This window comes from Rattus norvegicus, chromosome 9 (genome assembly GCF_021556685.1).
Source record: "Rattus norvegicus strain SHRSP/BbbUtx chromosome 9, alternate assembly SHRSP_T2T, whole genome shotgun sequence".
Taxonomy (NCBI): Eukaryota; Metazoa; Chordata; class Mammalia; order Rodentia; family Muridae; genus Rattus; species Rattus norvegicus.
The window spans coordinates 53,473,121-53,499,270 of record NC_141542.1 but is presented as its reverse complement, the minus strand read 5'-3'; the positions used below and the strand labels follow the sequence as shown (position 1 = coordinate 53,499,270).

Sequence of the window (26,150 nt, the reverse complement as noted above, 5' to 3'; positions counted from 1 at the left end):
TACCCAACAAGAGAGCACAGGTCTTAAACCATGGTGTGTATGTGCACATGTGCTTGTGTGTGCATGTTTCTTGAACCAGAGAAAGCCATTGGTTATTACCAGGAAATTGGTGGCTACCACCAAGTCTTGGGAGCCCACAGGGCCACAGTTGCCACAGGAAGCAGGAGCACCATGGTGCAAATGGGCCTAGCATGGCCCGTGAGCCTGAGGGGAAATGGTGCCCCACCTAAGGAGCAGCTATGGCCTTGGCAGGCTTCACTTCCCCTTCCATTTTTGATCTGTTTTTCCCATCAACAGAACTGACAGAAACACAGAGCCACACAGAGAGGCGCAGTCATACAGAGAAACACATAGTAAAGATAAACAGGGACGTCTACCATACATTCATACACCTGAACAGATGAGGGGAGTCTGGTGACGTGTCACATGATCTCAGGCACAGGATCTGCAGTCAAGTCCACCCTACCCTCTTGTGCTCTCCCCAGATGGTGCCTCTTACAGAGCAAATGACTTCTGGACACATTCAGACCAGATGACTTTTGATTTCCCTCTTGTCTTTTGGGTGGTGGCATGGGGGTGCTGCAGGAGTGCTTGGCAGTCATCAGCTGGAGAGGATTTTCCTGGGGTCCTGGATAATTTCAGGGGCCACACTCTCTGTCTCAGTCAGGGTTTCTATTCCTGCACAAACATCATGACCAAGAAGCAAGTTGGGGAGGAGAGGGTTTATTCAGCTTACACACTTCTACATTGCTGTTCATGACCAAAGGAAGTCAGGACAGGAACTCAAGCAGGTCAGGAACCTGGAGGCAGGAGCTGATGCAGAGGCCATGGAGGGATGTTACTTACTGGCATGCTTCCCCTGGCTTGCTCAGCTTGCTTTCTTATAGAACCTAGGACCACCAGCCCAGGGAGGGCACCACCCACGATGGTCCCTCCCACCCTTGATCACTAATTGAGAAAATGCCTTACAGCTGGATCTCATGGAGGCATTTCCTCAAGGGAGGCTCCTTTCTCTATGATAACTCCAGCTTGTGTCAAGTTGACACACAAAACCAGCCAGTACAACTGACCCCTTGTCAACCTGACACACAAACAGATCACTATTAAGCCTCAACTCTTACTTTCTTATTCACCTCCAAGATCCAAATAACTTTAAAAGTCCTATAGTCTTTACAAATTCTTACATATTAAAAATTCAATCCCTTTAAAATATTCGATCTCTTTTAAAATTCAAAATCTTTTTACAATTCAAAGTCTCTTACCTGTGGGCTCCACTAAAATAATTTCTTCCTTCAAGAGAGAAAAATATCAAGGCACAGTAATAATCAAAAGCAAAATCAAACTCTAACTGTCCAATGTCTGGGATCCACTCATGTTCTTCCTGGCTCCTCCACAGGGCTGGCATCACTTCTCCAGCTCTGCCCTCTGTAGCACTCTAAGCTCAGGTTGATCCACTCCACTGCTGTAGCTATACTTGGTGATCATCCCATGGTACTGGCATCTCTAATACACAGGCATCTTCTGCTGCAACTGGGCTTCACCAGTAGCCTCTCATAGGCTCTCTTCATGGTGCCAAGCCTCACATCCTTTGCATGACCCCATCAGTCCAGGGCCTTCAACTGCAACTGAGGCTACACTTTCACCAATGACCTTCCATGGCCTCGCCCATTGCCCAGCCTCAGCTGCTCTCCTTGATGCCTTCATGCTTTCAAAACCAGTACCACCTGGATGACTTTTACACATTACCAAGTACAGCTGCAGCATGAGGTACAACCTTGACCATCTCTGGAACACAGACAGCTTCTCTGTGCTCTCAGAAAACACTTTCCAGAAGATTTCACCTCAGTGATGCTGGTCTCTTCTTAATCACCACTAATTTCATAGCTCTAGCTGACCATCATCAATTGTCCCAGTGGGGGCTGGAGAGATGGTTCAGCAGTTAAGAGCACTGACTGTTCTTCCAGAGGTCCCAAGTTCAATTCCCAGCACCCACATGGTGGCTCACAACCACCTGTAGTAAGGATCTGATGCCCTCTTCTGGTGTGTCTGAAGATAGTTACTTATATACATAAAATAAATACATAAATCTTTAAAAAAATAATTGTCCCAGTAGTCCTTTCTATTTTTCACTCTAAAGCCAGAACCACGTGGCCAAGACTGCTGAGTTCTGCTGCTTGCAGGAGCTGGAACATAGCCCCCTTGTTCTTGTTACATTATCACTAACTTTCTGTTTTCAGATTACTGCACTGCCTAAGCTTGGCTGTCCTATACTGCCATGCTTCCACCTTGATGATACTGGACTGAACCTCTGAACCTGTAAGCCAGCTCCAATGAAATGTTGTCCTTATAAGGGTCACCTTGGTCCTGGTGTCTGTTCACAGCAATAAAACCCTAAGGGTGTGCTTTTCTGATGTACTGAAGCCCCAAAGTGTTAGAGTCCATTCTCTAGGGATCTCACTGGGGCCTCCAAAATGTTACAGGGAACTCCCCAGATATGACTAGTCTGCCATATTTTGTAGCCAATTGGAAGTCTTTATCCAGCTGTCTGGGACTTGAGCATTCAGGACCTATGTGTAGTCATGAACTTTTATACCAAGGAGCCTTTAAAGGCAAACTCCATATCCTGGTCTCTTGCTCAGCAGTTGCAGATAAGGTTTGTGCAAGCAAGTAGCTTAACAGAAGCAAAGTTAGTTGGGTCATCTCGGCTTTGGATCCTTGGGTAATTTTCCAAGGGATTCTCTATCAAGGAGATCAAAGTCTAGTTAAACCTGAAATGGCCTCAGCAAGAATACAAGATGGAGAAATCTCTTTATCCTCTTGTCCTGTCACATGGTTATAACTTCTAGAAAGTTCAAAGGACTGAGGGTTACATTCATGATATTTGTAACCCATGGTGTTGATTCTGCTAACTGTTCTGTTGACGGCACCATGGCCCATGTGCTACTTAGATGGGTATGTTGGACATCAAAGTGAAGATCATGTTTGGGACTCAAGTACTAACCTTCACCCCATGATGCCTCTGTTCAGGTGAGTATTGTGGAGCCTAAATATGAGACCCTGCATGTTCCACCCCTACATCTCAGGACAGAAGGGCGGAAAGCCAGAGCTGTCACGTCCTAGCCAATGACCACACCATAACAGGTTCTCTGCAGCTACATGTGAAGGCTGGATATTGGTCTGCAAAGACATTTAGTAACATTTTGCATAGAGACAAAGAAAGAGAACTTGATATCAACTCTATTCATAGAGACAAACCCTAAAGCAACCCCAAACTCAAAGTCAGAGAAACAGACAAAGAAGTTATGATAGCTTTGTATGATGCAAATATAGAAAGAACAAGGGCCTACTGCTACCAGCCATGCCTGGTAGGGGAACTGACAGGCTCTGGACTTGCCAGACATCTTGTGTTGCAGTTTGGTAGCGAGAAGTGAGCATCCACAGTTGGGAGTAGAGACAACAGCCCATGGAGGCCAGTACACCTCTCAGGCACAGCCTGGGTGAGCTCAGCTAATCCCTGGAAGGTAGTCCACATCACAAACATTGGGAGATGCATGTATTCAAGTATGGGACACATACTGTCCTTCAGATAGAAGAGAACAACTGGTGCTTGGTATGAGGCTCTGGGATAGGATGGTCCCAGAAAGACAAAGAGGTTAGGGAGCCGTGGCTCCTTGGAGTCCTAGCCTCTGTGTCCTGAATGCTTTTCTCTTTGTTTGACAAAGAAAAAAGTGTTTTCCAAAGCCCCCTGGCCCCTCAGAAATCATAGGGTTCTGGGGAGTACAAGAGGGTGGGGGGTGACAGTGGGAGGATGTAACCTTACAGGACTTCAAGAAAGAAGCCCTTAAGGGGTCTTGGACCAGAGACCCTCTCTGGATAAGAAAAGAGGACACACCTTGGCTCTCTGCCAGGACTGGATACTGGGAAAGGCCCTGGATGGGGAAGGAGGGTGACAGCAAGGAGCGTAGTGTTGCTTGGAGCAACAGGGTAGGTGGGAGAGACAGTCTCACTCCCTTAGGGCAAGCTAAGGGCCTGTAGTGGGAGGTTGGGTCTGCTGAGGTTAAGGACTCAGAGACAGAGCCCCAAGGGTCAGGGCACTCCTAGAATCTCTGTGCTTTCCTTCAGCAGAGCCTAGGCTGCCCTAACTCCACAGCCAGCCACAGAGGAGGGCTGACAATGGGATCCTGGAGAAGGGCTAGCAAGCTGCACGCACAGAGGTCAAAGGACAACTTTCTACCCTGTGAGTTATTGGGCTTGGACTCAAATCGTCAGGACTTCTACTTTATTTTAGAATTTCTCTTTTTTTCGCCCCACGGGCGCCCAGAGGGGACTCTGGACACGCACCCCCCACCCCCACCTCAGCCTTGGGAGCCGTGGTGGCGACGGCGGGAGGGGCCGTTGAGTCTGAGGGAGAGCCAGGCAAGGAGGAACCGGGAGCTCTCCCGGATGACTGACGTCCCTACCAGCCCCACCTAACCCCCCGACCCCGGGGGCGGATTCATTTACCAGGAGCTTCGGACTGGGCAGGACTATCTGGGCAGTGGATTCCCTGAGACCCTCTTGTCTCCATTTTCCCAGTGCGATGATTCCCGGGCATTGGATTTTATGTGGGTTCCGGGAACAGCACTCAGGCCCTTGCACTTGGGTGTCAGGCATCTAACCTAGCTCCCCAGCCCGATTCCTCTTAAGATTTTGTTATCTTTCTATGCGTGGACTCAGTGGTCAAGGACAGATATCTTGGGCTGATGTGAGGCTGGGATTCACACATCCCCAATGAGTTTGAGGGTTCCTCTTGTTGCCAGGTTAGTAGTCGCTGGAGGTTGTGTAGGACGGCTGGGGTTCCTTGTGACTGGTCACCTTCCTTTATAGGACATAAGTGGGGGGGAGGGGACTCAGTTTCTCCAGGTTCCCGGGACAGAATCAAAGCCCAACAGCACCAGGCCTCTACCTGTTATTCAGGCTCAAGACAGTTAAACAATTAGATGGGGGTGGGTGGGGAATGGGTCGTGGACCTTTTAAGAGATAAGTGGTGGGGTTGGGGATTTAGCTCAGTGGTAGAGCGCTTGCCTAGGAAGCGCAAGGCCCTGGGTTCGGTCCCCAGCTCCAAAAAAAAAAGAACCAAAAAAAAAAAAAAAAAGAGAGAGATAAGTGGTTCATGTTAGTCAATAGCATCAGTGGGTAGGGCAGGGAGACCGGAGGTGGCTCAGCAGGTAAAAGTTCGCCACAAGAGTGAGGACCTGAGTTCATAAATACTCAGAGGAAACAGGAAGCTGAGGCAGGATGATCCCCCAACACTTGCAGCCTGGTGTAGGGAGAAGAAAACAAAGAGATCCTGTCTTAAACAAGAAGAGTGATGTGTAACACCTTCGGTCATCCCCTGGCTGCCATGTGTTATGCTGTGGGGTTCTTGTACCTTCGTTTACACATACACAATATCAATAGGACATTGAGGAGTGGGAGAGGGCTCTAGTTAAGCCATATGGTAGAAGCACAAGAAGCAAGTGTTTGGTTCTGAAGAGTTATGGGATAAGGATATACTAGATAACAATCGTGCACATGGGTTATGCTTGGGAGGGCATGGCGGTTGGGTTGAATGTTGCAGCCAAGTGCCATTTTGGTAGATGTGTGTGTAAGCGTTTTGGGGTAGAGGAATATGATGGCCATAACCAACTTTGAGGTCCTTCAGAAAGTTTGACAGTGTACACGTGTCTGGAAGATGGAGAACGGAACATGGAGCTGTGTGAGAAAATATTACCTCCATTGAACTCTTGGGCTCGTGGTTTCTGTATGACTGGAGTGTCCCCTAAGGCCTCATGTATAGAGTTTAGTCCACATTGGGAAGTAGTAAGACCTCTATGTCGTTCAGAGGTGGGAGCATGTAAGCATTGATTAGGATTAGATAGCATGAGGTAGAACCCCATGAATATATCCTGTGGCTTTAGTAGAGGGCACATAAGCATGTGCTTCACTGTGTGTGTGTGTGTGTGTGTGTGTGTGTGTGTGTGTGTGTGTGACCCAGACTATAATCTCAGCTGTCACCTGGGTGTTCTTTGTTGAGCCTCTCAGTAGACTGGAACTCACCAGGTGGCTAGGTTGGCTGGGTCCCCGTGTCTCTGCACCTTCAGCACTGGGATTTACACACTTGCCACCACACCTGGTTGTTTTTTGTTTTTAAATGTAGCTTCTGCAGATTAAATAAAGATCCTTACACTCACAAGGCAAGTACTTTAGCAACGGAACCCTTTCCCGGTCATTTTAGACAGGGTCACCACTGTGCAGCTCGGTTTAGCTTAGAATTTATGATCTTCTTGCCTATTCCTCCTGAGAGCTGGGATTGCAGGTAAGAAACAACCATTTCTGCACTGGAGAGATAGCTCAGTTGTTAAGAGCACTGATTGTTCTTCCTGAAGTACTGAGTTCAATTCCCAGCAACCACATGGTGACTCACAACCATCTGTAATGAGATCCAATGCCCTCTTCTGGTGTGTCCAAAGACAGCAACAGTGTATTCACATAAATAAAGAAACAATTAAAAACAACCACCAAACAAACAAAAGAAACAACCATTTCATGCTTGGCTCAGTCGCCACTCTGGTCATTTTCTGTGACCTGTCTTCAGGTAAAAAGGGCTCTGCCAGCAAGAAGGCTAACATGAATTGCTCCTGTACTTTGGAGCAAAATGAACACTTTTTTCTTTCTGCCAGGATTACTGACACATCACCATGCATGGCAAACCTTTATTCTTTGTAACTGAGTTGTGGGCTGTGTTGCTAGGAACAGATAAGGAGCTAACACTGAGCTGATAGTCTCTAAGAACAACTCTCTCGCTCGTGTATGAGTCAATATTTTCTAACTCAGAATTTCCTATATCGAAGGATAAACCTAGTTTTATTGAGACAGGGCTCTACACATTGGACTTCAGACTTTCTGTCACCAAGACTTCCTGTCCGTCAAGGATGACCTTGAACTGATCCTCCTGCTTCCAGCTCCCGAGTTCGGGGAGTCAAACCTCGGCTTCCTGTATGCTAGACACTCTGCCAGCCGAGAGGCATGCCCAGAGACCTCTTTCTGTTTGCCATCTGAAAGTTAAAAGCTGAGCAGAGGGAGTCTTGGTGACGGACGGCAGGGTTACTGCTGTTGGTGACAGTCCCCTTTCATCCGGTGTCACCTGGGCACGTCTTACAATAAATGATGAACGTTTCTACCTTTTGTGGTTTATGAGCTTTTACTTAGCCAGCATCTCACTGTTTGGCGGGCCACCTGCACCCGAGCGGTCTTGCCGTCACCCCTGCCTAAACATGATTACATCACCACAGACTACAGCACAAGATGACCTTTTCAGGGTTTATTCATCCGCTAATGTTCAGACTCCATCTAGGCGAAGACAATTAGAAGACAACCAACCAGTTTTGCTTTTCCATGATCAATTCCGTATGAATAACCAAAACGATTCCTTCTCAGCGCTTTTTTTTTTTTAATTTTTTAATAAGAAGCTATAAATAAATAAAGTTTTAAAGCTCCTGGGTTCAAGTGAGACAGTTCCAGTTCAGACGCGTCAGCTGGGCAGGTTCCCTGCTTCCCATTCTAGGAGGGGGTGTCTGCAGGGTTGCAGGGTGCCTGGGGACTGAGTTCTCGGCTTGCCGGGGAACAGCCCTGTAGGCAGAGTCCTCGGAGCTGGAGAAGCACCCTGTTCTGAGATGCCGCGAGTACCAGGAAGCTGTGTCCCAAAGCTGGTAGCCTGAGCCTCAGGCAGGGGTGGACAATTGAGGGACTGAGGACGCTTCAACCTGGCGCTGGCCTGAGATGGGAGGGAATATTTTTTCAAATGCAGCAAAGATTGAGGAGAGACCCGTGCTTCTGTGTGAGTCAGGATGACGGGGCATACGTTAAAACCTATTCCAGTATGTATAGGACAGAGCCTATGTTCAGGTCGGGTACACAGAAGGTTGTGAAGGGGGGAGGGGTAACGTGGAGCTGGGGCGCTTCCTGACAGAAGTGGCAGCAACCAGCATGACCTGTAAGAGATCCATGGGTTCCCCAAAATGCCCCAGGCTCCCCAAAGATAATATATTCACTCTAAACTTGGCCATCTAAGCCAATTCTTCTCAGTGACCTTGACCTTCTAACTCATCTTGCCACCCATATCTTCAGAGTGATCAACCACCATAAAGGTGGCCCTAGATTGGGCCGGACAGTGCACAATCAGAACTCATCTTGCCCATGGACCCCAAGGTCAAGTGCCCAGTGCCTGATCCTATACCACACACGTGAAGATTAAGCCATTGCTCTGGGGCAGCAGTGACACCTGCCAACATCTAGAATATTGCTGTGCTACATAATGGCCCCCACTCCTGTCTGTGGTGACCCTCCCCTTCTTAGCCTGAGTGCAGAGTGAGGCAGAGGCAGGGAGTGGGCCCTGTCCTATCTCAGGGACAGCTCACAACCCTTGGCTGCATGCATATGGACTCTGAAAAAGTCATGGCACCTCCACTAAGGGCTTGCCAGGGCCTCTTAAAGAACGTAAGGGATAGGGCACTAGGCCAAAAAAAAAAAAAAAAAAAAAAAAAAGAACTTAATATAATATGCAACATGGCTTCTAATACGGTCCCTGGTTGGTTCACGGGGCTGCTGGAAATAGCTGGGTCAGACTTTGTGAAGGGTAGGAAGGTGTAAGGAGAGCCAGGATGGGGAGGGTTATGCAAACAGGCCCCAGAAAGGACATCCAGAATGGTTTCTTCCAATCTTAGCTGAGAATGGGAAAATCCCCATCCCGGCCATTCAGTACCAACTCAGGTTGATGTGGCCCTGTATCCCAGCCAAAGGATGCTTTTATGCATGGGATTGAAAGAGTTGCTGGTATGGTAGGAACATTGGCACACAAGCCCTTGTATAAATGTTTCAGTGATGGGGGAGGGGCAGTGCATCAGAAAGCATAGGGATTGGTGGGGGGGCATTCTTGGTGTCCATCCCTTCCCTGCTTGAACCTGGTTCCCCCAAAGCCAGGATATGCCGTGGATTCTGATCATGGCCCAGGGAGTGCAGTAGCCAGGTGCCAGACTTGAGTCATCTCGGCCATAGCTGGGGCTGACCCTGACCTTGAAAGCAGCTTTGATAGGTGGGGGTTGGGGAGCACTCCAGGTCTGAGGACGCCTCAGAGATATGCTTGTATTCTCAAAAGAAAAGGCTCCCCAAGGTTCTGGGGGTATTAGGGTCCCCAAAGACCAAGGAGCTTCAACCAAGCTATTAGGAGCTAGTAACATGTTCCTAGCGGGCTGGTCATTGGGGGCCGGTGCGTGCATAGTAGGTGTGGGAGTCTCAGCTGGGCAGACACGTCCCCTCGCCAGTCTTTTTCAAATCTTTGTCAGTTTTAACTGTGACACAGGGGCCAGGACAGCAGGGAGGCCATCTGCCCCAGAGGTCCTACCCTGCTCCATCAAGGTCTAGGGCAGCCTACTAGCACGGTTCCCGCGGCACCAAACAGCAAGAACTGTTGGCCCCACTTCTTTCCCTGTTAATTCTTGCCCATCATTCTCTGCCCCTGACATTACTACCACTTCTCAATGATATGGCTCATGTAGTCCTCGGTGGGTACTCGGCCTGGCTCTTCCGTGTCCTCCCGTGGCAGCGCTTCCTTGGAGCGATGCAGGAGGCGCTCTTCGCGATTGCGCAGGCGCTGCTCCCTGCGCTCCAGCTGTCTCTTGTACTGGTAACGCTGCTGGAAGAGGTCCTTGGCATAGTCATAAAGCTGCATGTCCAGGTCGTTGAGCTCCTCGATGTGCCGGATAGTGTCCTCATCCACCTCCACACCGCCCGCCCGCGTGCTGTTGTACTGCATGAAGGGCCGGATGAACTTGAGGTTGAACGTCCGCTCAAATAGGTACTGCGTCTTGCGCTGGAACTCCGTGAGGCCGAAGAAGGCCATGCCGCGCAGGTTCTTCTTGGCGCTCTCCAGCAGCAGCTGGGCCCGCTTGCTCTCGGGGATGAAAGACAGGTTGTAGCAGCCCACCAGGCTGAGGTCAGCCAGCATGCGCACCTGCCGGTTGTTGGCCAGGTTGTAGGGGCAATCCATGAACTCCTGCAATGTGCAGCCCGACCAGTCTGTGCCCTCGTAGCAGGGTGGCAGCTCCTCTGGGGTCGGTGTGCGCCCGTCACACATGTGCAAGGAGGTCTTCCACGTGGCCCCACGCTGTACATGTCGCCATTCACTCAGGTAGCGGGATACAGGGTCTCGCAGCAGGGTGATGTAGTAGAACTTTCTACAATCAGAACGGGGAAGAGATCAGTATTGCTGGAAAGGGGACAGAGCTGTGCCCACTGTGGCAACGATGGCTCTTTACCATGGACCCTTGGGCACATGACATCCAGTTGATTCCAGCTACATCATAAGCTTTCGGCTCAGCCATGTTTCTGAGGAAAAAACCTGGAGTCTGAGGGATGGAACTATCCAGGGCATGCCTTATAAGTGGGACCACAGAATGGTGTGTTGTAGTGCCTGGCTTCTGTTCCCTCTTGCCCCAGTCCCCAACTCAAGCAGGGACAACCTGACTATATCCTGCGGAATGGCCTGGGCTACTGCAGATATGTAGATGAAGGAGGGATGACCTAAATTTTTCCTTTAGGCAGCACAGACACAGGACAATGGGGTGTCTCTCCTGAGCATTCTGATGGCGGGTTTGGGAACCTCAGGGCACTGTAGGCAGATGGGTAAAATATGGCGGCTACTCCCTTCCCAGACAGTGAGAAGGAGCACACCCCCTGGTTTTCCTGGCTAAGGTCTTGTTGAATTTCTGACTTCCCCATCCCCTTCTCCTGTGTGGGGCCCACCAGCAGGTATCTGCTGATACATCTTGGTGGGAGAGGGAGGGTGAGGAGGCCCCAGCAGCTGCCACCATACAACTTGACAACTTGAAAGCCACAGGAGTGATAGTTCTGACAAAAGCGATCTGGCCCTTTACAGAGACTGCAGAACCCCCGCCCCGACCCCGCTATCCCCCCAGGGCAGTCGTGGGCCTCCAATGTCCTGTCTGGTCCTGTCCTTGGAGCTCCTATGGGTTGGCTAACTTAGGCCATGTCCTAGAAGTTTCCCAGGATGTTCAAGGAAGGGATTGGCAGTTTCTCTCAGTGAGTCAGATGGTGGCTGTAACCCCCTCAGAATGGGGCCCATCTGGCCTTATGCCTGGGACCTATATACCTTGCCGACATGTTGTGTGGTGGCCTCTGACCTTCGGAAGCATTTTGTGTCCTTGGTGTTAGAAGTCCATCAGCACTGAACAGATGGTAACTCTAGGGTCAGATGTCTCAACAGGGCTGCCTTCCTCCTGGGGTGAGCTCTGTGTGACTGAGAGCCAGCAGTTCCCTCACCCCAAGAATTGGGCATGCACCATCTCATGGCTCAGGGCACCCTGACTGTCCCACCATATCGTCTGAGGTCCCGTAAAGTACCGTGCCTTTTGTCTGCCTGGTCACCTGGTGGATTGCACAGACTGGTCTCAGAGGCCAGGTTTCCCCACACATGTAGCAGCAGCAGCAGCAGTAATAATAATAATGATAATAATACTATGTTTACCAAGTTTTCAGAAGTAAAAATTGGCATTAGAGAGATGATCTGTTAAAAACGTTTGCTGTCTTTCCAGAGGTCAAAGGTCAGTAACCAGTACTTAGGTGGCTCATGACCACCAGTGACTCCAATTCCAGGAGATCTGAGGTGTTTTTCTGTCTTCCTCAGTTATTCACACACACACACACACACACACACTAAAATAAATCTGAAGTCATTTATAATTTCATTGTAATGAGGTGGAAATTCAAGGCAGAGGCTACAGCTGGTGCGCTCTGAGGGTGGAGGCCTAGGGACACCATCCTCTGGGATGGGCTTCGGGCAGCAAGGGTAACAGGCCTTCAGTGCTCTGAGTTAGTTATTTCTCATAGACACGATACAAGTTCTTACGTGCCTCAAACACTTCAGGAAAAAGAAAACCCAGGGGCTAGAGAGACGGCTCAGTGGTTAGGGATACTTGCTGTCCTTGCAGAGGGCTCGATCAGTTCTCAACGCCCATGGCCCAGCTCCCAATCTTCTCTAACTCTAGCTGCAGGTGCCCTGACACCCTCTTCTGGCATCACTGGGCACCCACACTTAAATACAATCTTGCTGACAAAAGGAGACAGGGGCTGGAGAGATGGCTCAGTGGTTAGGAGCACTGGCTGCTCTTCCAGAGGTCCTGACTTCAAATCCCAGCAACCACATGGTGGCTCACAACCATCTGTAATGAGATCTGATGCCCTCTTCTGGTATGTCTACACCAGATGCTACAGTGTACTTATATATAATAAATAAATCTTTAAAAAATATGCATGATTAACGAACTGACAGGAAATATTAGGGGCACAGCAATAAAAACACAGAATCAGGGGCCTCTGCCTCTGATCCGAGACAACAGAGCTTGCCCAGCCTGCTGACTCCTGCTTCCGTGAGCCTGCTCACTCCATTCCTCTCTTCTGGGAGAGGTATATGCCTGCTCTTCCCTGATGAGCAGTGACCACCACCCATACCCACGGAGACAGCAAGTTCTGAACTAGAAACCTGCAAGTCTCAGCTTCTGTAAATTCACTTAGCTCTGGAGGAAAGGAAATCACCTCTGGGAAAATCATGAGGGATCACTCTGGAATGGTCATCTGCATAAGAGTATGACAATGGATCTGTTTACGCTATGAAATACTTCTGATCGAGCTGGGTCTCTTGCTGCAGCAGCTAGAGGCTACTTCGTGCTAATTAGGGTTTCTGTCCTTTATCTCCAAGGACAGAACTTCTCGCTGGGGAAAGTTGAACTCCCTTAATAGACTCTGGGGTCAGATCTGCTGTGTGAAGGCTTTCCCCAGACCTCTACAGAAAGAGTGATGGACATGAAATGGCAGTACCCAGCCTTTCTGGCAGCAGCCATGCTAATACCTGTCCACAGAGGGGTTGTGGAGGACTCAGGAGGAACACTGGCTTCTAACTAATACTTCTGAATTCTCTAGCGTGGACAGGTAGGAACAAGGACATGGAGGTGCCAGCCCTGACTAGGGTCCCTGGGGTTGTGGGCAGCATTCCCAAATAGGATAGGGCTGAGAGTCTTCTTAGCAGACTGAGAGTCTACGGTTTTGACGTCAGAAGGGACAGTGGTGGAAGTCAGAGGCCAAGGCAGGGCCAGATCCCAGAGTGTCTTCCTAGTTTGCAGAAAGCCCAGGAGGGCTTGGCAGGCGGGTCAGAGAGCGAACTGCTTGCCAAACGATCACAAGTGTGGGTCCCAGCACCTGCAGAAAGGATGAGCACAGTTGCACACACCTATAATCCCAGCAATACAGGGGAACGGGAGGGAGATAGGTAGATCCCAGGGCTGTGAGACAGCCAGTTTAGCTGGTTCAGTCAGAGGCCCTATGTCAAAACAGGAGCTGGACCACGATAGAGGAAGACATTTTGGTGTCCAACTCTGGCCTCCACGTGTACCCACACAGGAGAACAACCAAAGACCTGCACACACTGTGGAGTGGGTGAAGAAGGGTCAAGGAGGGAGTGAGAAAGAAGAGGCTGGGTCAGGAATGGCCTCAAGGATAAAACTCACAGGCAAAGCAAACCTCAGAGGACCTCTAGTAATGGATAATTCTGTCCTACAGATGGCAGTTTCCTATCAGCTCTGGCATCTCTGACGTAGATTTATTCAGTCATTTTAACTGTGTGTGTGTGTGTGTGTGTACATTGGTTTGGTGGGTCTCCCAATCATGTACCATCAGGGCAAGGAAGACACACTATCTTTTGCAGCCTCTTAAGTAAGTTAAAATCACAGGAGGGGGCTGGCAAGATGGCTTAGTGGGTAAAGACATTTGCTGCTAAGCCTCCCTGTAAGACCAACCAGAGGTGCAATGGTCAAGACTTTAGCCATGGGTCCTAGAACTCAGACCCTAAGACAAAGGCAGCTCAGCTGTGGCACCCAGATCAGGGGAGTGGATGCTGCCCACAACCAGGAGATGATGTAACTTAGGCCCTTGAGTCTCGGCAGTCCTCCTGCCTCAGCTTCTTGAGTATTAGGATTCTAGGTATGTGCCACCAGGCCTGGTACAATTCAGTTCTTAAGCAAGTGACATGGCACCCGTTTAGTGGAGTGAGCGGGTTCCCAGGGGCCTGCCTCTCACCCTGCCTCCTGACAGTGTATGCGGGGACAAGCAGCCCTTCCTGGGTGCCTGTGAGCTTCCCAGCCCATCAAGTTTGAGCAGCTGTTAGTAGCTGGAAGTGGTGTGTGTGTTCTCCCCCTCTAAATGCTGGAGAGAAAATGCTGGTCCCCCTCTGCTAATACTCAAAGGAAAGCAGTGGCTATTTCTGTTGAGTCACCGAGTCTGTTTCCAAAAATACCCAGGTTCAGGTCCAGGCCTCGTGACATCAGGGGTCAGGTGCTGTAGAGAGGAGCACGCAGACCCTGCTCACAGCCCTCCCAGGAGCTCCTTCAGCCCTCAGACGCCCAGAGCGGGCAGTGCCCACAGCAAACAGCCCTTGTGGATAGCAGGACGGAGTCCTTTCTTGGGTTGGAGTGTGTGTAGTTGAGCCCTAGACGGCCCTCTGCCATCCACTGATGCAGCTAGCTGAAGACAGGAAGTGAATATTCAGGGTTGTGAGCGGCTAGCCCAGCATCAATCACTTGGACCCTTAAAGAACTTCAGCCTAAGCTGACTCCTTATGGACAGCACAAAAGGCAATGGTGACAGAGAAGCCATGCTTGTATGTATGTACCCTCAAGATGATAGCATCTGAGGGGAAAGAAGCCCGGAAGGTGATTTGCAGCTAAGTATGGTTGAATGACTAAGCCTGGTCATCGTGATGTCCCCGGAGACACTCTGTCCTCTTCTCTGACTGGCTGGAGTGTGGGTGTGACTGCTGACTGAGTATCTGCAGTCAACTCAGACCCTAAGGAGAAGCTCCATTTTCTGGCCAAGTAAAGGCAGGAAGTAGATCGTGGGTCTCTGGGGTCTCCACGGCTCTTACCGGTGCCAGCCTGTGTCTGGCTCCTTTTCAAAGGGAGGGACATAAGCTTCCACCCTGTCTTTGTCTCTGACCTAATCCATCTGCTCACGCCTCCACACTGAGGACCTTGTACAATGTGAGGGTAGGCTCCTGGGTTCAGGGTATCAACAATAGTCACGTTTATTAATCTGGTGAGCCAGAAGGCCAGGTAAATGTGTCCATTTACCTTGTGTCTGGACAACTTTTTTTTAATAAAAAAATTACTACTTATTTTATGTATGTGAGTACATTGTAACTGTCTTCAGACACACCAGAAGAGGGCATCGTATCCCATTATAGACTGGTCTCTCTCAGCCTGGTCCACAGCTGTCCTTCCTGCTTAGCCTTGGCCTTCCTGCCAAGAAGCAGGTTACCTGGCCTGGGTCTTCTTGCAGACTTCTATGGCTAAGCCTGCAGCTGGGTGACTGGAGGACTCAGGCATGCTTTGGGGCCTGTACCCACGGTCATTAGCCTTCATACTTTACCCCCATCTCCAGGGCCTCCCCTGGAGTCCTCCCCATCCATCTGTCCCCAGCCACACTTGGCTCTAGGTCATTACCATTTCCCTTGTACGGAGGAGGTGCTCACCCAGCCTGTGCACCGAGGTCTCCCCTTCTTTAAAAGCCCGGGACATGCCAATGTCTACGTCTCAGAGAGGGTGTGACTTTTCTGGGCAGTAGCCAGGACGTGGATGATGTAGCTTGATCTTCCATTCCGCCAACTTCTTCTTTGGCCATTGGTGCTCTGGTCAAGGGGGCTCCTGCCCTGCTCTGGACCTCTGAACATTTGCATCATCAAACCCACTTCCAGAGGCACAAGCATCTCTCAAACCATGAACCGAGAGGGTACCCACTGTTTGCTCCAGTTAACCCACTCATTAGACTCAGGATCTGAGGCTGCTCTGCCAAGGACATGGGCTCCTAAAGTAGAGCAAGCTCGTTTGAACTCGAGCCACGCTGTTTTTAGACACAGGTGTGAGGTGGTAGGCACCTCATGGCTACAAGCAGCATGGGGGTAGGTAGTGTGTCAAATGTCCTACCTGGGTTGGGCAGATTGCTGAGGCCCAGGGCCAGCGCAGTTCCTTTCTAGGGAACTAGCTTTCTATGCTTCTGTCTTTTGTGTGTGTATACACAAGCGTGCCCACATACACATATGCGCCACAGCACATATATGGGGGTCAGAGGACAATCTCAGGTGTAGGTTCTTGCAAAAGTTTGAGACAAACTTTTTCTTTTTAAAAATTTTTTTTAAATTAATTTTTATTTATATGAGTTCACTGTAGCTGTCCTCAGACACACCAGAAGAGGGCATCAGATCCCATTACAGATGGTTGTGAGCCACCATGTGGTTGCTGGGAATTGAACTCAGGACCTCTGGAAGAGCAGTTAGTGCTCTTAACCAATGAGCCATCTCTCCAGCCCACTTTCTGTCTCTTAATGTTAATACATGGCGCCTCCCTCATCTGCAGGAAGGTGGGATACTTGAAGTTTTGCTTCAAGTTACAGGTTCCGGGGTGGGGCTGATCCCGTTTCTGGAGCTACGGTGATGTGTGACCCAAGTTACCTGCAGCTCTCTCCGTTGGCCAGTGTATTTGGTGAAGACCCATTCCCATTGCTCTTGACCATGGTGTGGAGGGCAGACCCAGTGGGACCCAACAAGCCTTGACTGGCACAGACCAAGGACATAGGGCCTGCCTTCCCCAGTGCTTGGCACCTCTGTCCCGAGTCCTCCTTGGGCCTTCGCTCAGCTTTGGAATCACAGACAAGCTGCTTACCAGAGAGGTCACTGGGTAGCAGGGTGGGTGGAGGGTGATCTTACCCTACTACTAGTACCCAGTACCTAGTACCTAGTTCCTGCCTTCCTGTGCTAGTCTCCCTTCTGATCAGGGGCGAGGCTCTGGCTTTTAGAAGTTACCAGAAGAATGCCCAGGCAGAGTCCATTCAGGCGTGGGTAGGGTATGGAGGAGTGCCAGTAGACCTGTGGACAGTGGCCACCAGGCTGAGGGACTGACTGTGTGACTGAACACCTCAGGTCTGCAGGACAGCAGAGCCCATCCCAGTCATCCGCCTCACCTCTAACCACAACAGGTATGTTTGTTCACGTCAACTCGATGGGATGCAGAATCGAAAGGGAGATAAACCTCTGGCCATGCCTTCGAGGCCTTCATCCAGACTGGGTTACCTGAGGTGAGGAGACTCCTCCCCGAATGCAGGCAGAAGTAGCTCAGGGAGCTCATCTGAGATGAGCACCATCACCCATCTCTCTGTAGTCACAGTGTGACCAGCTGCCTCCCGCTCCTCCCGCCATGTCCTCGTCTGCTTGATTCAACTGTGAACCAAAGCACCTGCCTTCCTGAAGTTTCTTTAGTCACATATTTTGTTGCAGCAATGAGGAAAGTAGCTATCAAGTCCTGTCCAAGGCAGCCACCGGGCCTGACGGGTGCCGACAACGGGTGCCCGCTGGCCTTTCTCTGTAGGGTGAGTGGGGGGCTGGTACTCATTCTTGTCCTAGTGTTCAAGACTCCTTACATCCACTGTCCCAGACCCCAGACCCCTACAGTTCTGACTGGGAAATGGGCAGACAGCAGAGCAAGAGGTCGCACCTGACAGGAAGGACCTTACTCGTGACCCCAATGACGGATGGACAGGATGCTCATTACACCCCCTGGTTTGCATCTGTTAAACAGGCTGACAGAAAATATCTACTTCCAGGCCTATGAAGATTTGTTGGAGTGGTATCTATTTTAATAGTATGTTAATAGAACAGTACTGGGATGGGAGCTGGGGGATAAGGGAACACATAATCCTATCCCAGTGAGATGGGAGGTGGAGACAGGTGAGCCCTTGGCCAGCTAGCCTAGAAGGACCAGCCATGGCAGGAGGCCTCGCTCAGCCTTTTTTTTTTTTTTTTTCTTTTCTATTTTTCGAAGCTGGGGACCGAACCCAGGACCTTGTGCTTGCTAGGCAAGCGCTCTACCACTGAGCTAAATCCCCAACCCCTCGCTCAGCCTTAAGAAGCACTGCCCTTTCAGTACTGGTTTGTGGATCCCTTTCCTAATTCATAGGATTCATGCAGTATTTCCATGATACAAGGAGGGCCCTGACAGGAACAAGGAAGACAGGGCAGGCTAGGGCCCTGTTGTGAACAAAATGAAATTTCTCATTCTTGTTTAAAAACACCAAAGTATTTAAAACAACCAAAGTGAGAGAAGTGCGTCATTACTGGGTGAGCTGTAGGAAACCCTGATCCCCACCCCCACCCCCACCCCCCCGCCTTGTGGCTGCACCTAGTGGCTTAGTGGGAGTGTGAAAATCTTTGCTCACTTTATAAATGAAGCTGGCTGCTTTACCAAGAGGCCTTACTGCCAAAGAGCTGCACCCACAGAGAAACTGAGCTATTGTGTGGGCATCTGGGTGGTAGCACGAAGGTCCCCAAAGTCCCTAGGACAAGGCAGGGTGTCACGGTCCCACCCTTGGGGAAGTGCAAGCTTTTCTAAGTTCCTAGAGCCCTGCAGATCCCATGAGGCTCAGTCAAAGCCCAGGAGAGCTCAGGGCTGCCCCGGGCCCAGCTTGTGTGCTGACCAGGCTTGCCAAGGCACAGGCGATGTTCCTTCCCCATGCCACACTTCCTGGTTACCCGCTGGGACAACCCCAACTGTTCACTATGAGATACCCATCCCAAGCCCCTCCTGGGGCGGAGAGGACTGGGCTGGTGCTGGTCTACCAGGCCCATGAATAGTTTTAACCTGGTTGGTATCAGTATGGCCGGTAGTGGCTCAAGGGAGATTCTGGGAAATCCCCGTCCAGGGAGAGGCTGTCGGAGGAGGTCCTATCAATGCCTTCAAGCAGGTCAGACCATAAAGTCAGATCTGTGAGAGTTTCCAGCTCTCTTGAGGGAAGAGGAGAGGAGAGGCTGGGTTTAGGGGCTCTGTGCCCTGTCAGTCTCACTGCAGAAAGGCACCCTAAACAGTGTTCTGCTTGCATCCTCCAACATATAGGCGTGGCCTTGTCCTGGCATCTGTCTGAAGCATCTAGGCAGGGCTCCAGTGAGTGGGATTCTCTAGTGAGGAGAGAGGCTGCCTGGGGCCTCGTGCCAGGGAAGAGGAGAGTAGGAGAGGCCTGCCGTAACTCATTCATATTTCACGCCCACCTGCCTGTATTTTCTGGCTCCTGATGCCAGGCAGGCAAGATGTGGCTTCTGCGTGCATTCATGCACACATTCATATACTGAGGTCAAGAGAAGGTGACAGAACTCTGTTTCCTCTTGTTGGAGCTGAGAGCTGGGGACGGGGGAGGAAGGGCAACTAGCTCTTTTGACCTCCTTGTTTCTGTGGGGGTGGGTGCTTAGAAGTCATACTGTTCTTTCTCACATCTTCATCGGCCGCAACTGGCTTCTACCCTCCTCCCCCATGAATGCCAGGCCAAAGAGGGGAAACAGAGGCCTCTGAGGGGAGGCGTGCTGGGCTCTGCCAGTGTGTGCAGTACATGGACTTGGCTGGGCCAAGGCACCCAGTCCTCATCTGCTCCAGCCACTAACGAGGCAGCGCCTAGCTCTGGTTATCTGTATCAGGCATGTTGCTAACTACACACAGCCATAACCACACAAAGCAACATGCAGTGTGCCTGACAGGAACATGCCTGCCAGGATTGGACAGGGTTTACAAGCCAGAGGCAATGACATGCTGTTCCCAGAGATTACATGGCCGTTGGGAGGCATAGGCTGGGGCCTCTGTCCAGTGTCCTGGGTAGATTTTCCTTTGCTTTCTTTGTATTTTTCCATTTTTTTTAATAACCAAAGAAACAAACAAACAAAAAAAGTATACAATCTAAAGTGACTCCAGAGAGAGTTGTCTTCTGACACACACAGACACACAGACACACACAGACACACACACACAAATACCACCACCTCCACCAAAGATACATACCTACAATGAGTGCAAAATAGACACTATGTCTAAAGACAGTAGGCTACTTCGTATCTTTCTGTATCTCTGTAACCTTTTTGGGGTTAGGAAGTCCAGAAAGGGTCTAAAGACCAAGTAGGGTGTTCTGGAACACCCTCCAGGCCCAACATGTCAAACTAAAAAAAGTAAAACAAAACAACAAAAAAATACCCCTGGTGGCTGGCTCTTTCCTACAATCCTAAGTAACAGTCTATCCGTAGTTCTCTTACAGGCAGCCACCATAAGCAGTCTCTCCTCAAAAGGAGGCTGACATCTACACACCACACCCCCACCCACCTCATAGTAGACTACTTTCCCTCAGTCTAGACAGCCATTCTAGAAAGAACTATTCTGTGACCAAATCAGTTGCAATATCCCCAATTTCTATCAGTCTGTGATCCTGCTGATCCAGCTTCTCCACAGGGAAGGTGTTGGCAACCTTTAGTTGATACAATAGGAAAGCTGCCTCTTGTAATGACCCCAGGGTGTAGGGACTACTGGGCTTTCTAGTGTCAGGGATCCTTCTCCACCTCACCTGACACTTTGGCTTCCCAGTGACCGCTCTCCTTGGTACCTCCAAGGGAGTAGGGAGTGGCCCTTTTCCTGGTCACTATTAGAAGCCCCTGTGGATTGGTAAACCAAGGTTCCTGGGGGTATCTGACTTCACAGGCTACATGTGTGGCCTGGTGGAAACTAGGTGTGCCATAGTCAGCATCAGGACAAAGGTCTTCCACTGGCCAAGGGCTCTGCCACGGATGAGCAGTGTGGCTGGAACAGGGTCCCTACAGAACACCCCTGACATATTTCTTCCTTGTGAAATACAGATATGACCTCTCCTGAGGTCCATAACATGGCACCCGGCAGGTGGGGAAGTCGGACTAGGCTCAGCCCAGTCAGCATGGGAGGAAGGAGAAGCAGGTGAAATACACTTACCTGTTCTCACCAATCACCACACGAGGCGGGTGAACCAGAACATGCAAGAGAAAGAGAAAACATTGGTCAAAGCTTTTGCAGAAAATGTCCAGATGTAAGATCACCAATGGACCTGTAATCTCAAAAATAAAATCAGAACTGGGCTGTGCAGATGGCTCAGTTGGCAAGGTGCCTGTCTTGCAAGCAAGAAAACGTGAGTTCAGTTCCCCAGAACCCATATCGCAAAAGCCAGTCTGTGGAACTGGAGGTGGGGGGTGGGCGTGGGAGGTTGAAGCAGGAGAATCTCTAGTCGGAGGCCAGCCTGGGCTATAGAGAGAAGAATCTACTTCAGAATAAAATTTCCTAAATGTCTTAGTGTATATACCAAGGAACAGCTGTGGCTTACTTTTACCTAAAGCAAGCACACATACATATACACAGATGTGCACACACTTATAAGTTCACATCCATCTACAAGTTCATGTGTCTGTCTGGAAATGGAGTGAATTCTCATACACGAGCACAAATACAACAAAAACACCAATGGTTCAGCGAGGGCTCATATTATTTCAGCTGTGTGAAGACCTGATGCACGTGTGTGCATATGCATGCCCGTGTGTGTGGAAAGCATAGGTCAACTGACACCGGGTCAAAACTCTCTACTTTATGTTTTGAGGCAGGGTCTTTCTCTGAACCTGGTGCTCACCAGTGCGGCTAGACTAGCTGGCCCATAAGCCCCAGGAATCCTCTGGCCTCCGTGCTAGCCTATGCTACCATGTCTAGCTTCTTACTTGGATGCTGAGGACCAGAACCCACTCACACAGGCCCTCAGGCTGTGATAAGCACGTTACCCATTAAACCATCTTCTTCTGATTTGGTACTTTTTCCAAATTAAAAAAAAAATGTGGGGGAAAATTCCTACAAAAATGCCAACTTATTTCTGCTGACATTTAAAAGAATAGATTAACCAATGTTTAGGTGTCGTCACCTGGACAGGAAAGGAGATGCCAATGCTCTTTGGGGCATATTCCAAAGCCAATGGAAATGTAATGTTAAAACTTAGGGGCTGGGGAGATGGCTCAGTGGTTAAGAGCACCGACTGCTCTTCCAGAGGTCCTGAGTTCAAATCCCAGCAACCACATGGTGGCTCACAACCATCTGTAATGGGATCTGGTGCCCTCTTCTGGTGTGTCTGAAGACAGCTACAGTGTACTTATAATAAATAATAAATAAATCTTTTTTTTTTAAAAAGATTTATTTATTTATTTTGTATATGAGTACACTGTAACTGTCTTCAGACACACCAGAAGGGGACATCAGATCCCATTACGGATGGTTGTGAGCCACCATGTGGTTGCTGGGATTTGAACTCAGGACCTCTGGAAGAGCAGTCGGTGCTCTTAACCACTGAGCCATCTCTCCAGCCCATAAATAAATCTTTAAACAAAACAAAAAATCTCAGACAAACCAAGAGAGGACACCACGGTCAGTTTCATGTAAGTCCAGATGTCAAGCATCTGGAACAAAATTGATCCACTCATCTCCAAGAGGACGTGTTGACACTGTAACGTGGCCGGGGTTAGGTTCTGACAGGCACATTGCTTACTGTTTTGTGGCTGTGATAAACACCCAACAAAAGCAACTCAAGGAAAAAGGGCTTATTCAGGCTCACAGTCTAAAGGTGCAGCCCATCACAGTGATGAAGGCAGGGCAGCAGGAGTGTGAAGCAACGACTCACATCTCACCCACAGTCAGGGGGAGAGATGGATACTGCTCAGCTCCCTGTGTCCTGTCTGTCATTCTAGGACCCGGGTCTATGGGATGGTGCCACAAGGAGCATTGTCTTTTCCCACCTCAACACACCTAATCTAGACACTCCCCGACAGACGTACACAACGTTTCCACAGAGATTCTAAATCAAACAACTTGACAATCAAGAGTAAGTATCTTATATTTTGGTTGTGAGCCTAGCCTTTAACGGCTGAGCCATCTCTCCAGCCCAGGAGTAAGTATCACACACACCAGGCGCGCGAGATGATCCGCAGTGAGAAGACTCCCCTGTGGTGGGCGCTGTACTCAGCTGATGATAAATCTTTTTTTTTTTTTTTTTCCCGGAGCTGGGGACCGAACCCAGGGCCTCTGAGCTAAATCCCCAACCCCCTGATGATAGATCTTAATAGGCATTCAGGAACATTTGCTAAAATGGAATGCCTCTTTGGTTCTAAGCCCACAGGAAAAGTAGGAATCCCCATTATGTGAGAATTCCTCAAATGTGGGTCAAACATGATCGCACTCCCCACATTAACTCCAAACTGATGGGAGGTGACACAGGACTCAGGGGCAACACTGTCCAGGCTCCCTCCTATGATCTGACGTTCTAGGGCAGCAGGAGGCAGCCCTACTTACTACCAGGTGGACAACTTCACTCCCAGTAATCCTTGCCTTGGGTTCTAGCTGCTAAGTTGTGAATGTTTTCGCAGAGACTCCGTCCTAGAAGCTGGAGGTGGCAGTGGGTGGGCAGCGAGTGGCCTTCTTACCCATCTCCTCCTCCTACTGGCCTGGCCTCCTGGGTACCAGTGAGCTCAGCAGTGCGTCAGTCAGGGAGGTTCTGGCTGTGACATGGGGCCTTGGGGCCTCAGGACCTCCAGGGGCCAGTACTTTGCCTGGAGGAGGATAGATTTCTCTAAGGAGCAGTGCTATATGCCCTGCCTATAGCGTGTTTATTCATGTCGTGTGTGTCAGAGGGCAGTCAGTTCTCTCCTCCCACCATGAGGGTGGGTTCCAGGGGCTAGGGTTAAACCATCAGGCTTCCCAGCCAGCACCATTTCCCAGACAGCCATTCTTACTAGCCCATGGCAGGGTGTTTAAGGACATGCATATGAGCAATGCTGGGCCTCTCCAATCCTCTGCTGCCTTCCTCTGTTTCTATGGGAGGGCTGGAGACAGACATGGGACAGGGCCAGCCTTGCAGCTTGGCTGCATGCCCATGGTTACTTCTGCCTGAGGACATACTAAGTAGGCTTCTAAGGTGTTCCCAGTCCTCCTCCCCTACCCAACTCTGACCTGGTCAGTACCACAAAGTCCTCTCCGGAGTTTCTAAATCCCAGGGAGGGTGTGGAAGACAGTGTAGCCTAGAAGGCCTTAAAATATTTTGAGGAGTCAGGCTTACGCTAGGCTGGGGCTTATGCTAGGCTGGGGCAGTCCCCATAAGAAAAGGGTTAACAGGGAGCAGCTAAAATAGGGAAGTGGGAGGCAGAGCAAGCACAATAGGGACTTAGCCCAGCCAGGGCCCCAGTCCCTCCTCCTGCATTAAGACAGGCCAAGAGGATCTACAGGATCATCCAGGCTGGCCTGGACAGGCACAGACTTGGATGGCTCTGGGCCCCCATAGCTCTGACCTGCTCTGGCTGGGAGCATCGAGGTTTCTGAAATGGCAGGAATGTTCTAAGCTTCTGGCCCATCTGTCCTCCAGACACTTCTGTCAGGGGTGGGCACAATCACGCCCACCAGGGTAGAGATGCCAGGGTTTGAGGCTCACCCAGAAAAGAGGGCCTTCTGTGCCAGCAGCCTGGGACCGTACATCCTGGGAGTAGCTGTAAGAGTTCACCTTTGGTCAGATGCTGGGGCCCTCAGCGCCTCAGGAAAGCTCAGAGTTGAATGGGCAGATGGAGACACAGGGTTGTGTTAATATGCAAAGGCAGCTAAGGGAGCTTGGCTATCCTGTCAGGTACAGGGGAGAGGACAAGGAAGGGGAGGAGGCTAGACCCCAGACAGGGATGCCAAGGGCTAAAGGCACTGCAGACTCCTGACATGGGGGGAGTGACTCAGAAGGGCAGTGGGAGGAGCATGTGGTGCGGTGTCAGCTGACAGGTTCCCAGTGGACACAAGGCTTGACTCACCCAGGAGAAGCCTGAGACAGGAGGGTGAGATCGAGGGCATCTTGCAGCTGGGAGATGTGGCCTGGCCCTTTATCAATCCCTGTCACTAGTGCTCCTCCTGTGATGGGGGACATGCCGACCAGCAGCTACGGAGGGTTACCATGCTTCCTGGTAGGAAGGAGGCAGGAGACAGGCGCTGAGAGTCGGAGGTGTGCACCCTATACTGTGAGAGCCGAGTCTCTGGGCCATGCAGAGAGGTGTGAGGTCTGGAGAAGGGGAGAATCCACTCACGGCACAGGCTCCACCAACCCTGGATTGCAGAGCATGAGGCATCCAGTGTCCACGTGGTGCAGCAAGAGCACAGAGCTGGAGCTCGGAGTTCCTGTGCCCTGCTGTGGCCACATGGTCCTACTGCGTCCACCACTGGCTTTTGTCTCCTTATGCTTCAAGGTGGGGGCCTGTCCCTGCGGTCCTCAGATCTGTCTCAAGTGAAAATGGTGTGTCCCCGGGAACCCAGAGACCCCTTTGTACCCTCAATTGGGCATAGGTGACAGTGAGGTCACATGCCTCTTTGCAGAAAGGCTGCCTCAACCTTGGCTCTGCCAGCACTCTAAGGGGCTCTGGAAGGCAGTTCCGGGCTGTTACTGGGGTGCCACTAAAGTTCATGTCATTTTTCTTTTTAATTAAATCTATATTACTATTATGGTTCACATTTGTGTATGGTGTGTGTGTGTGTGTGTGTGTGTGCACACATGCGTGTGCGTGCATGCCCTGGTGCATGGGCATAGGACAACTCTGTCCTTTGGAGTCACTTCTCTCTTTCTTGCCTGCATGGTAGTGAGCATGGGTTTACAAATGCTCTGCACCCCTCTCGTCCCCCCCCCCTCTCTCTTATAGAAGGAAGGAGCCTACAGATCGCCCAGGAGAGCACCTGGAGTCCTTGGTGCAGCTGCAGCCGCACGCCTCTGTGTAGCCTCCACGGGGCCCGCCCCAGCATTGCACACATATGCCACAGCACATACCTGGACATGCTGTTCTGAAGCCAGCACAGGTCACACATGCCAGGGCTCCACCCCATACCTGTCTTGCAAGGGAGTGCTGCTCTTAGGCAGGGCCTGCTGGAGGGCCCTGCGCACACCAGGCAGGGTGAGCTGTGCTGTTTTTCTTTCCTGCTTTGTTTTCCCTACTAGTCCGGCCCCATGGGGCCTGGGCAGAATGAGGCCTCAGCTAAGCCTCTGAGGTGAGGCTTGGCAAGAAGCCCACTGGCTAACAATCCCAAAGCCACTCCCTAAAGCTGAGAGCAAATCACTGGCAGTGACTGTCTTCAGTTGGGTGGGGGAGTAGGGAAGCCCTGGGTGGTCAGAGAGGCAGAGAAAGGGGTGGAGAA

General features: G+C 50.5%; 1 protein-coding gene across 1 annotated transcript in view; it reads right to left on the bottom strand.

Annotated features, from left to right (window-relative positions):
* Window positions 1–7,328: 7,328 nt before the first annotated feature.
* The window catches only part of Hs6st1 (heparan sulfate 6-O-sulfotransferase 1), a 39,180-nt gene continuing 20,358 nt past the window's right edge, over window positions 7,329–26,150 (bottom strand). Inside the window, 1 exon segment of the mRNA NM_001108210.1 lies at window positions 7,329–10,253. Within this exon segment, the coding sequence (NP_001101680.1) occupies window positions 9,545–10,253 (709 nt within the window). The 3' untranslated portion in view covers window positions 7,329–9,544.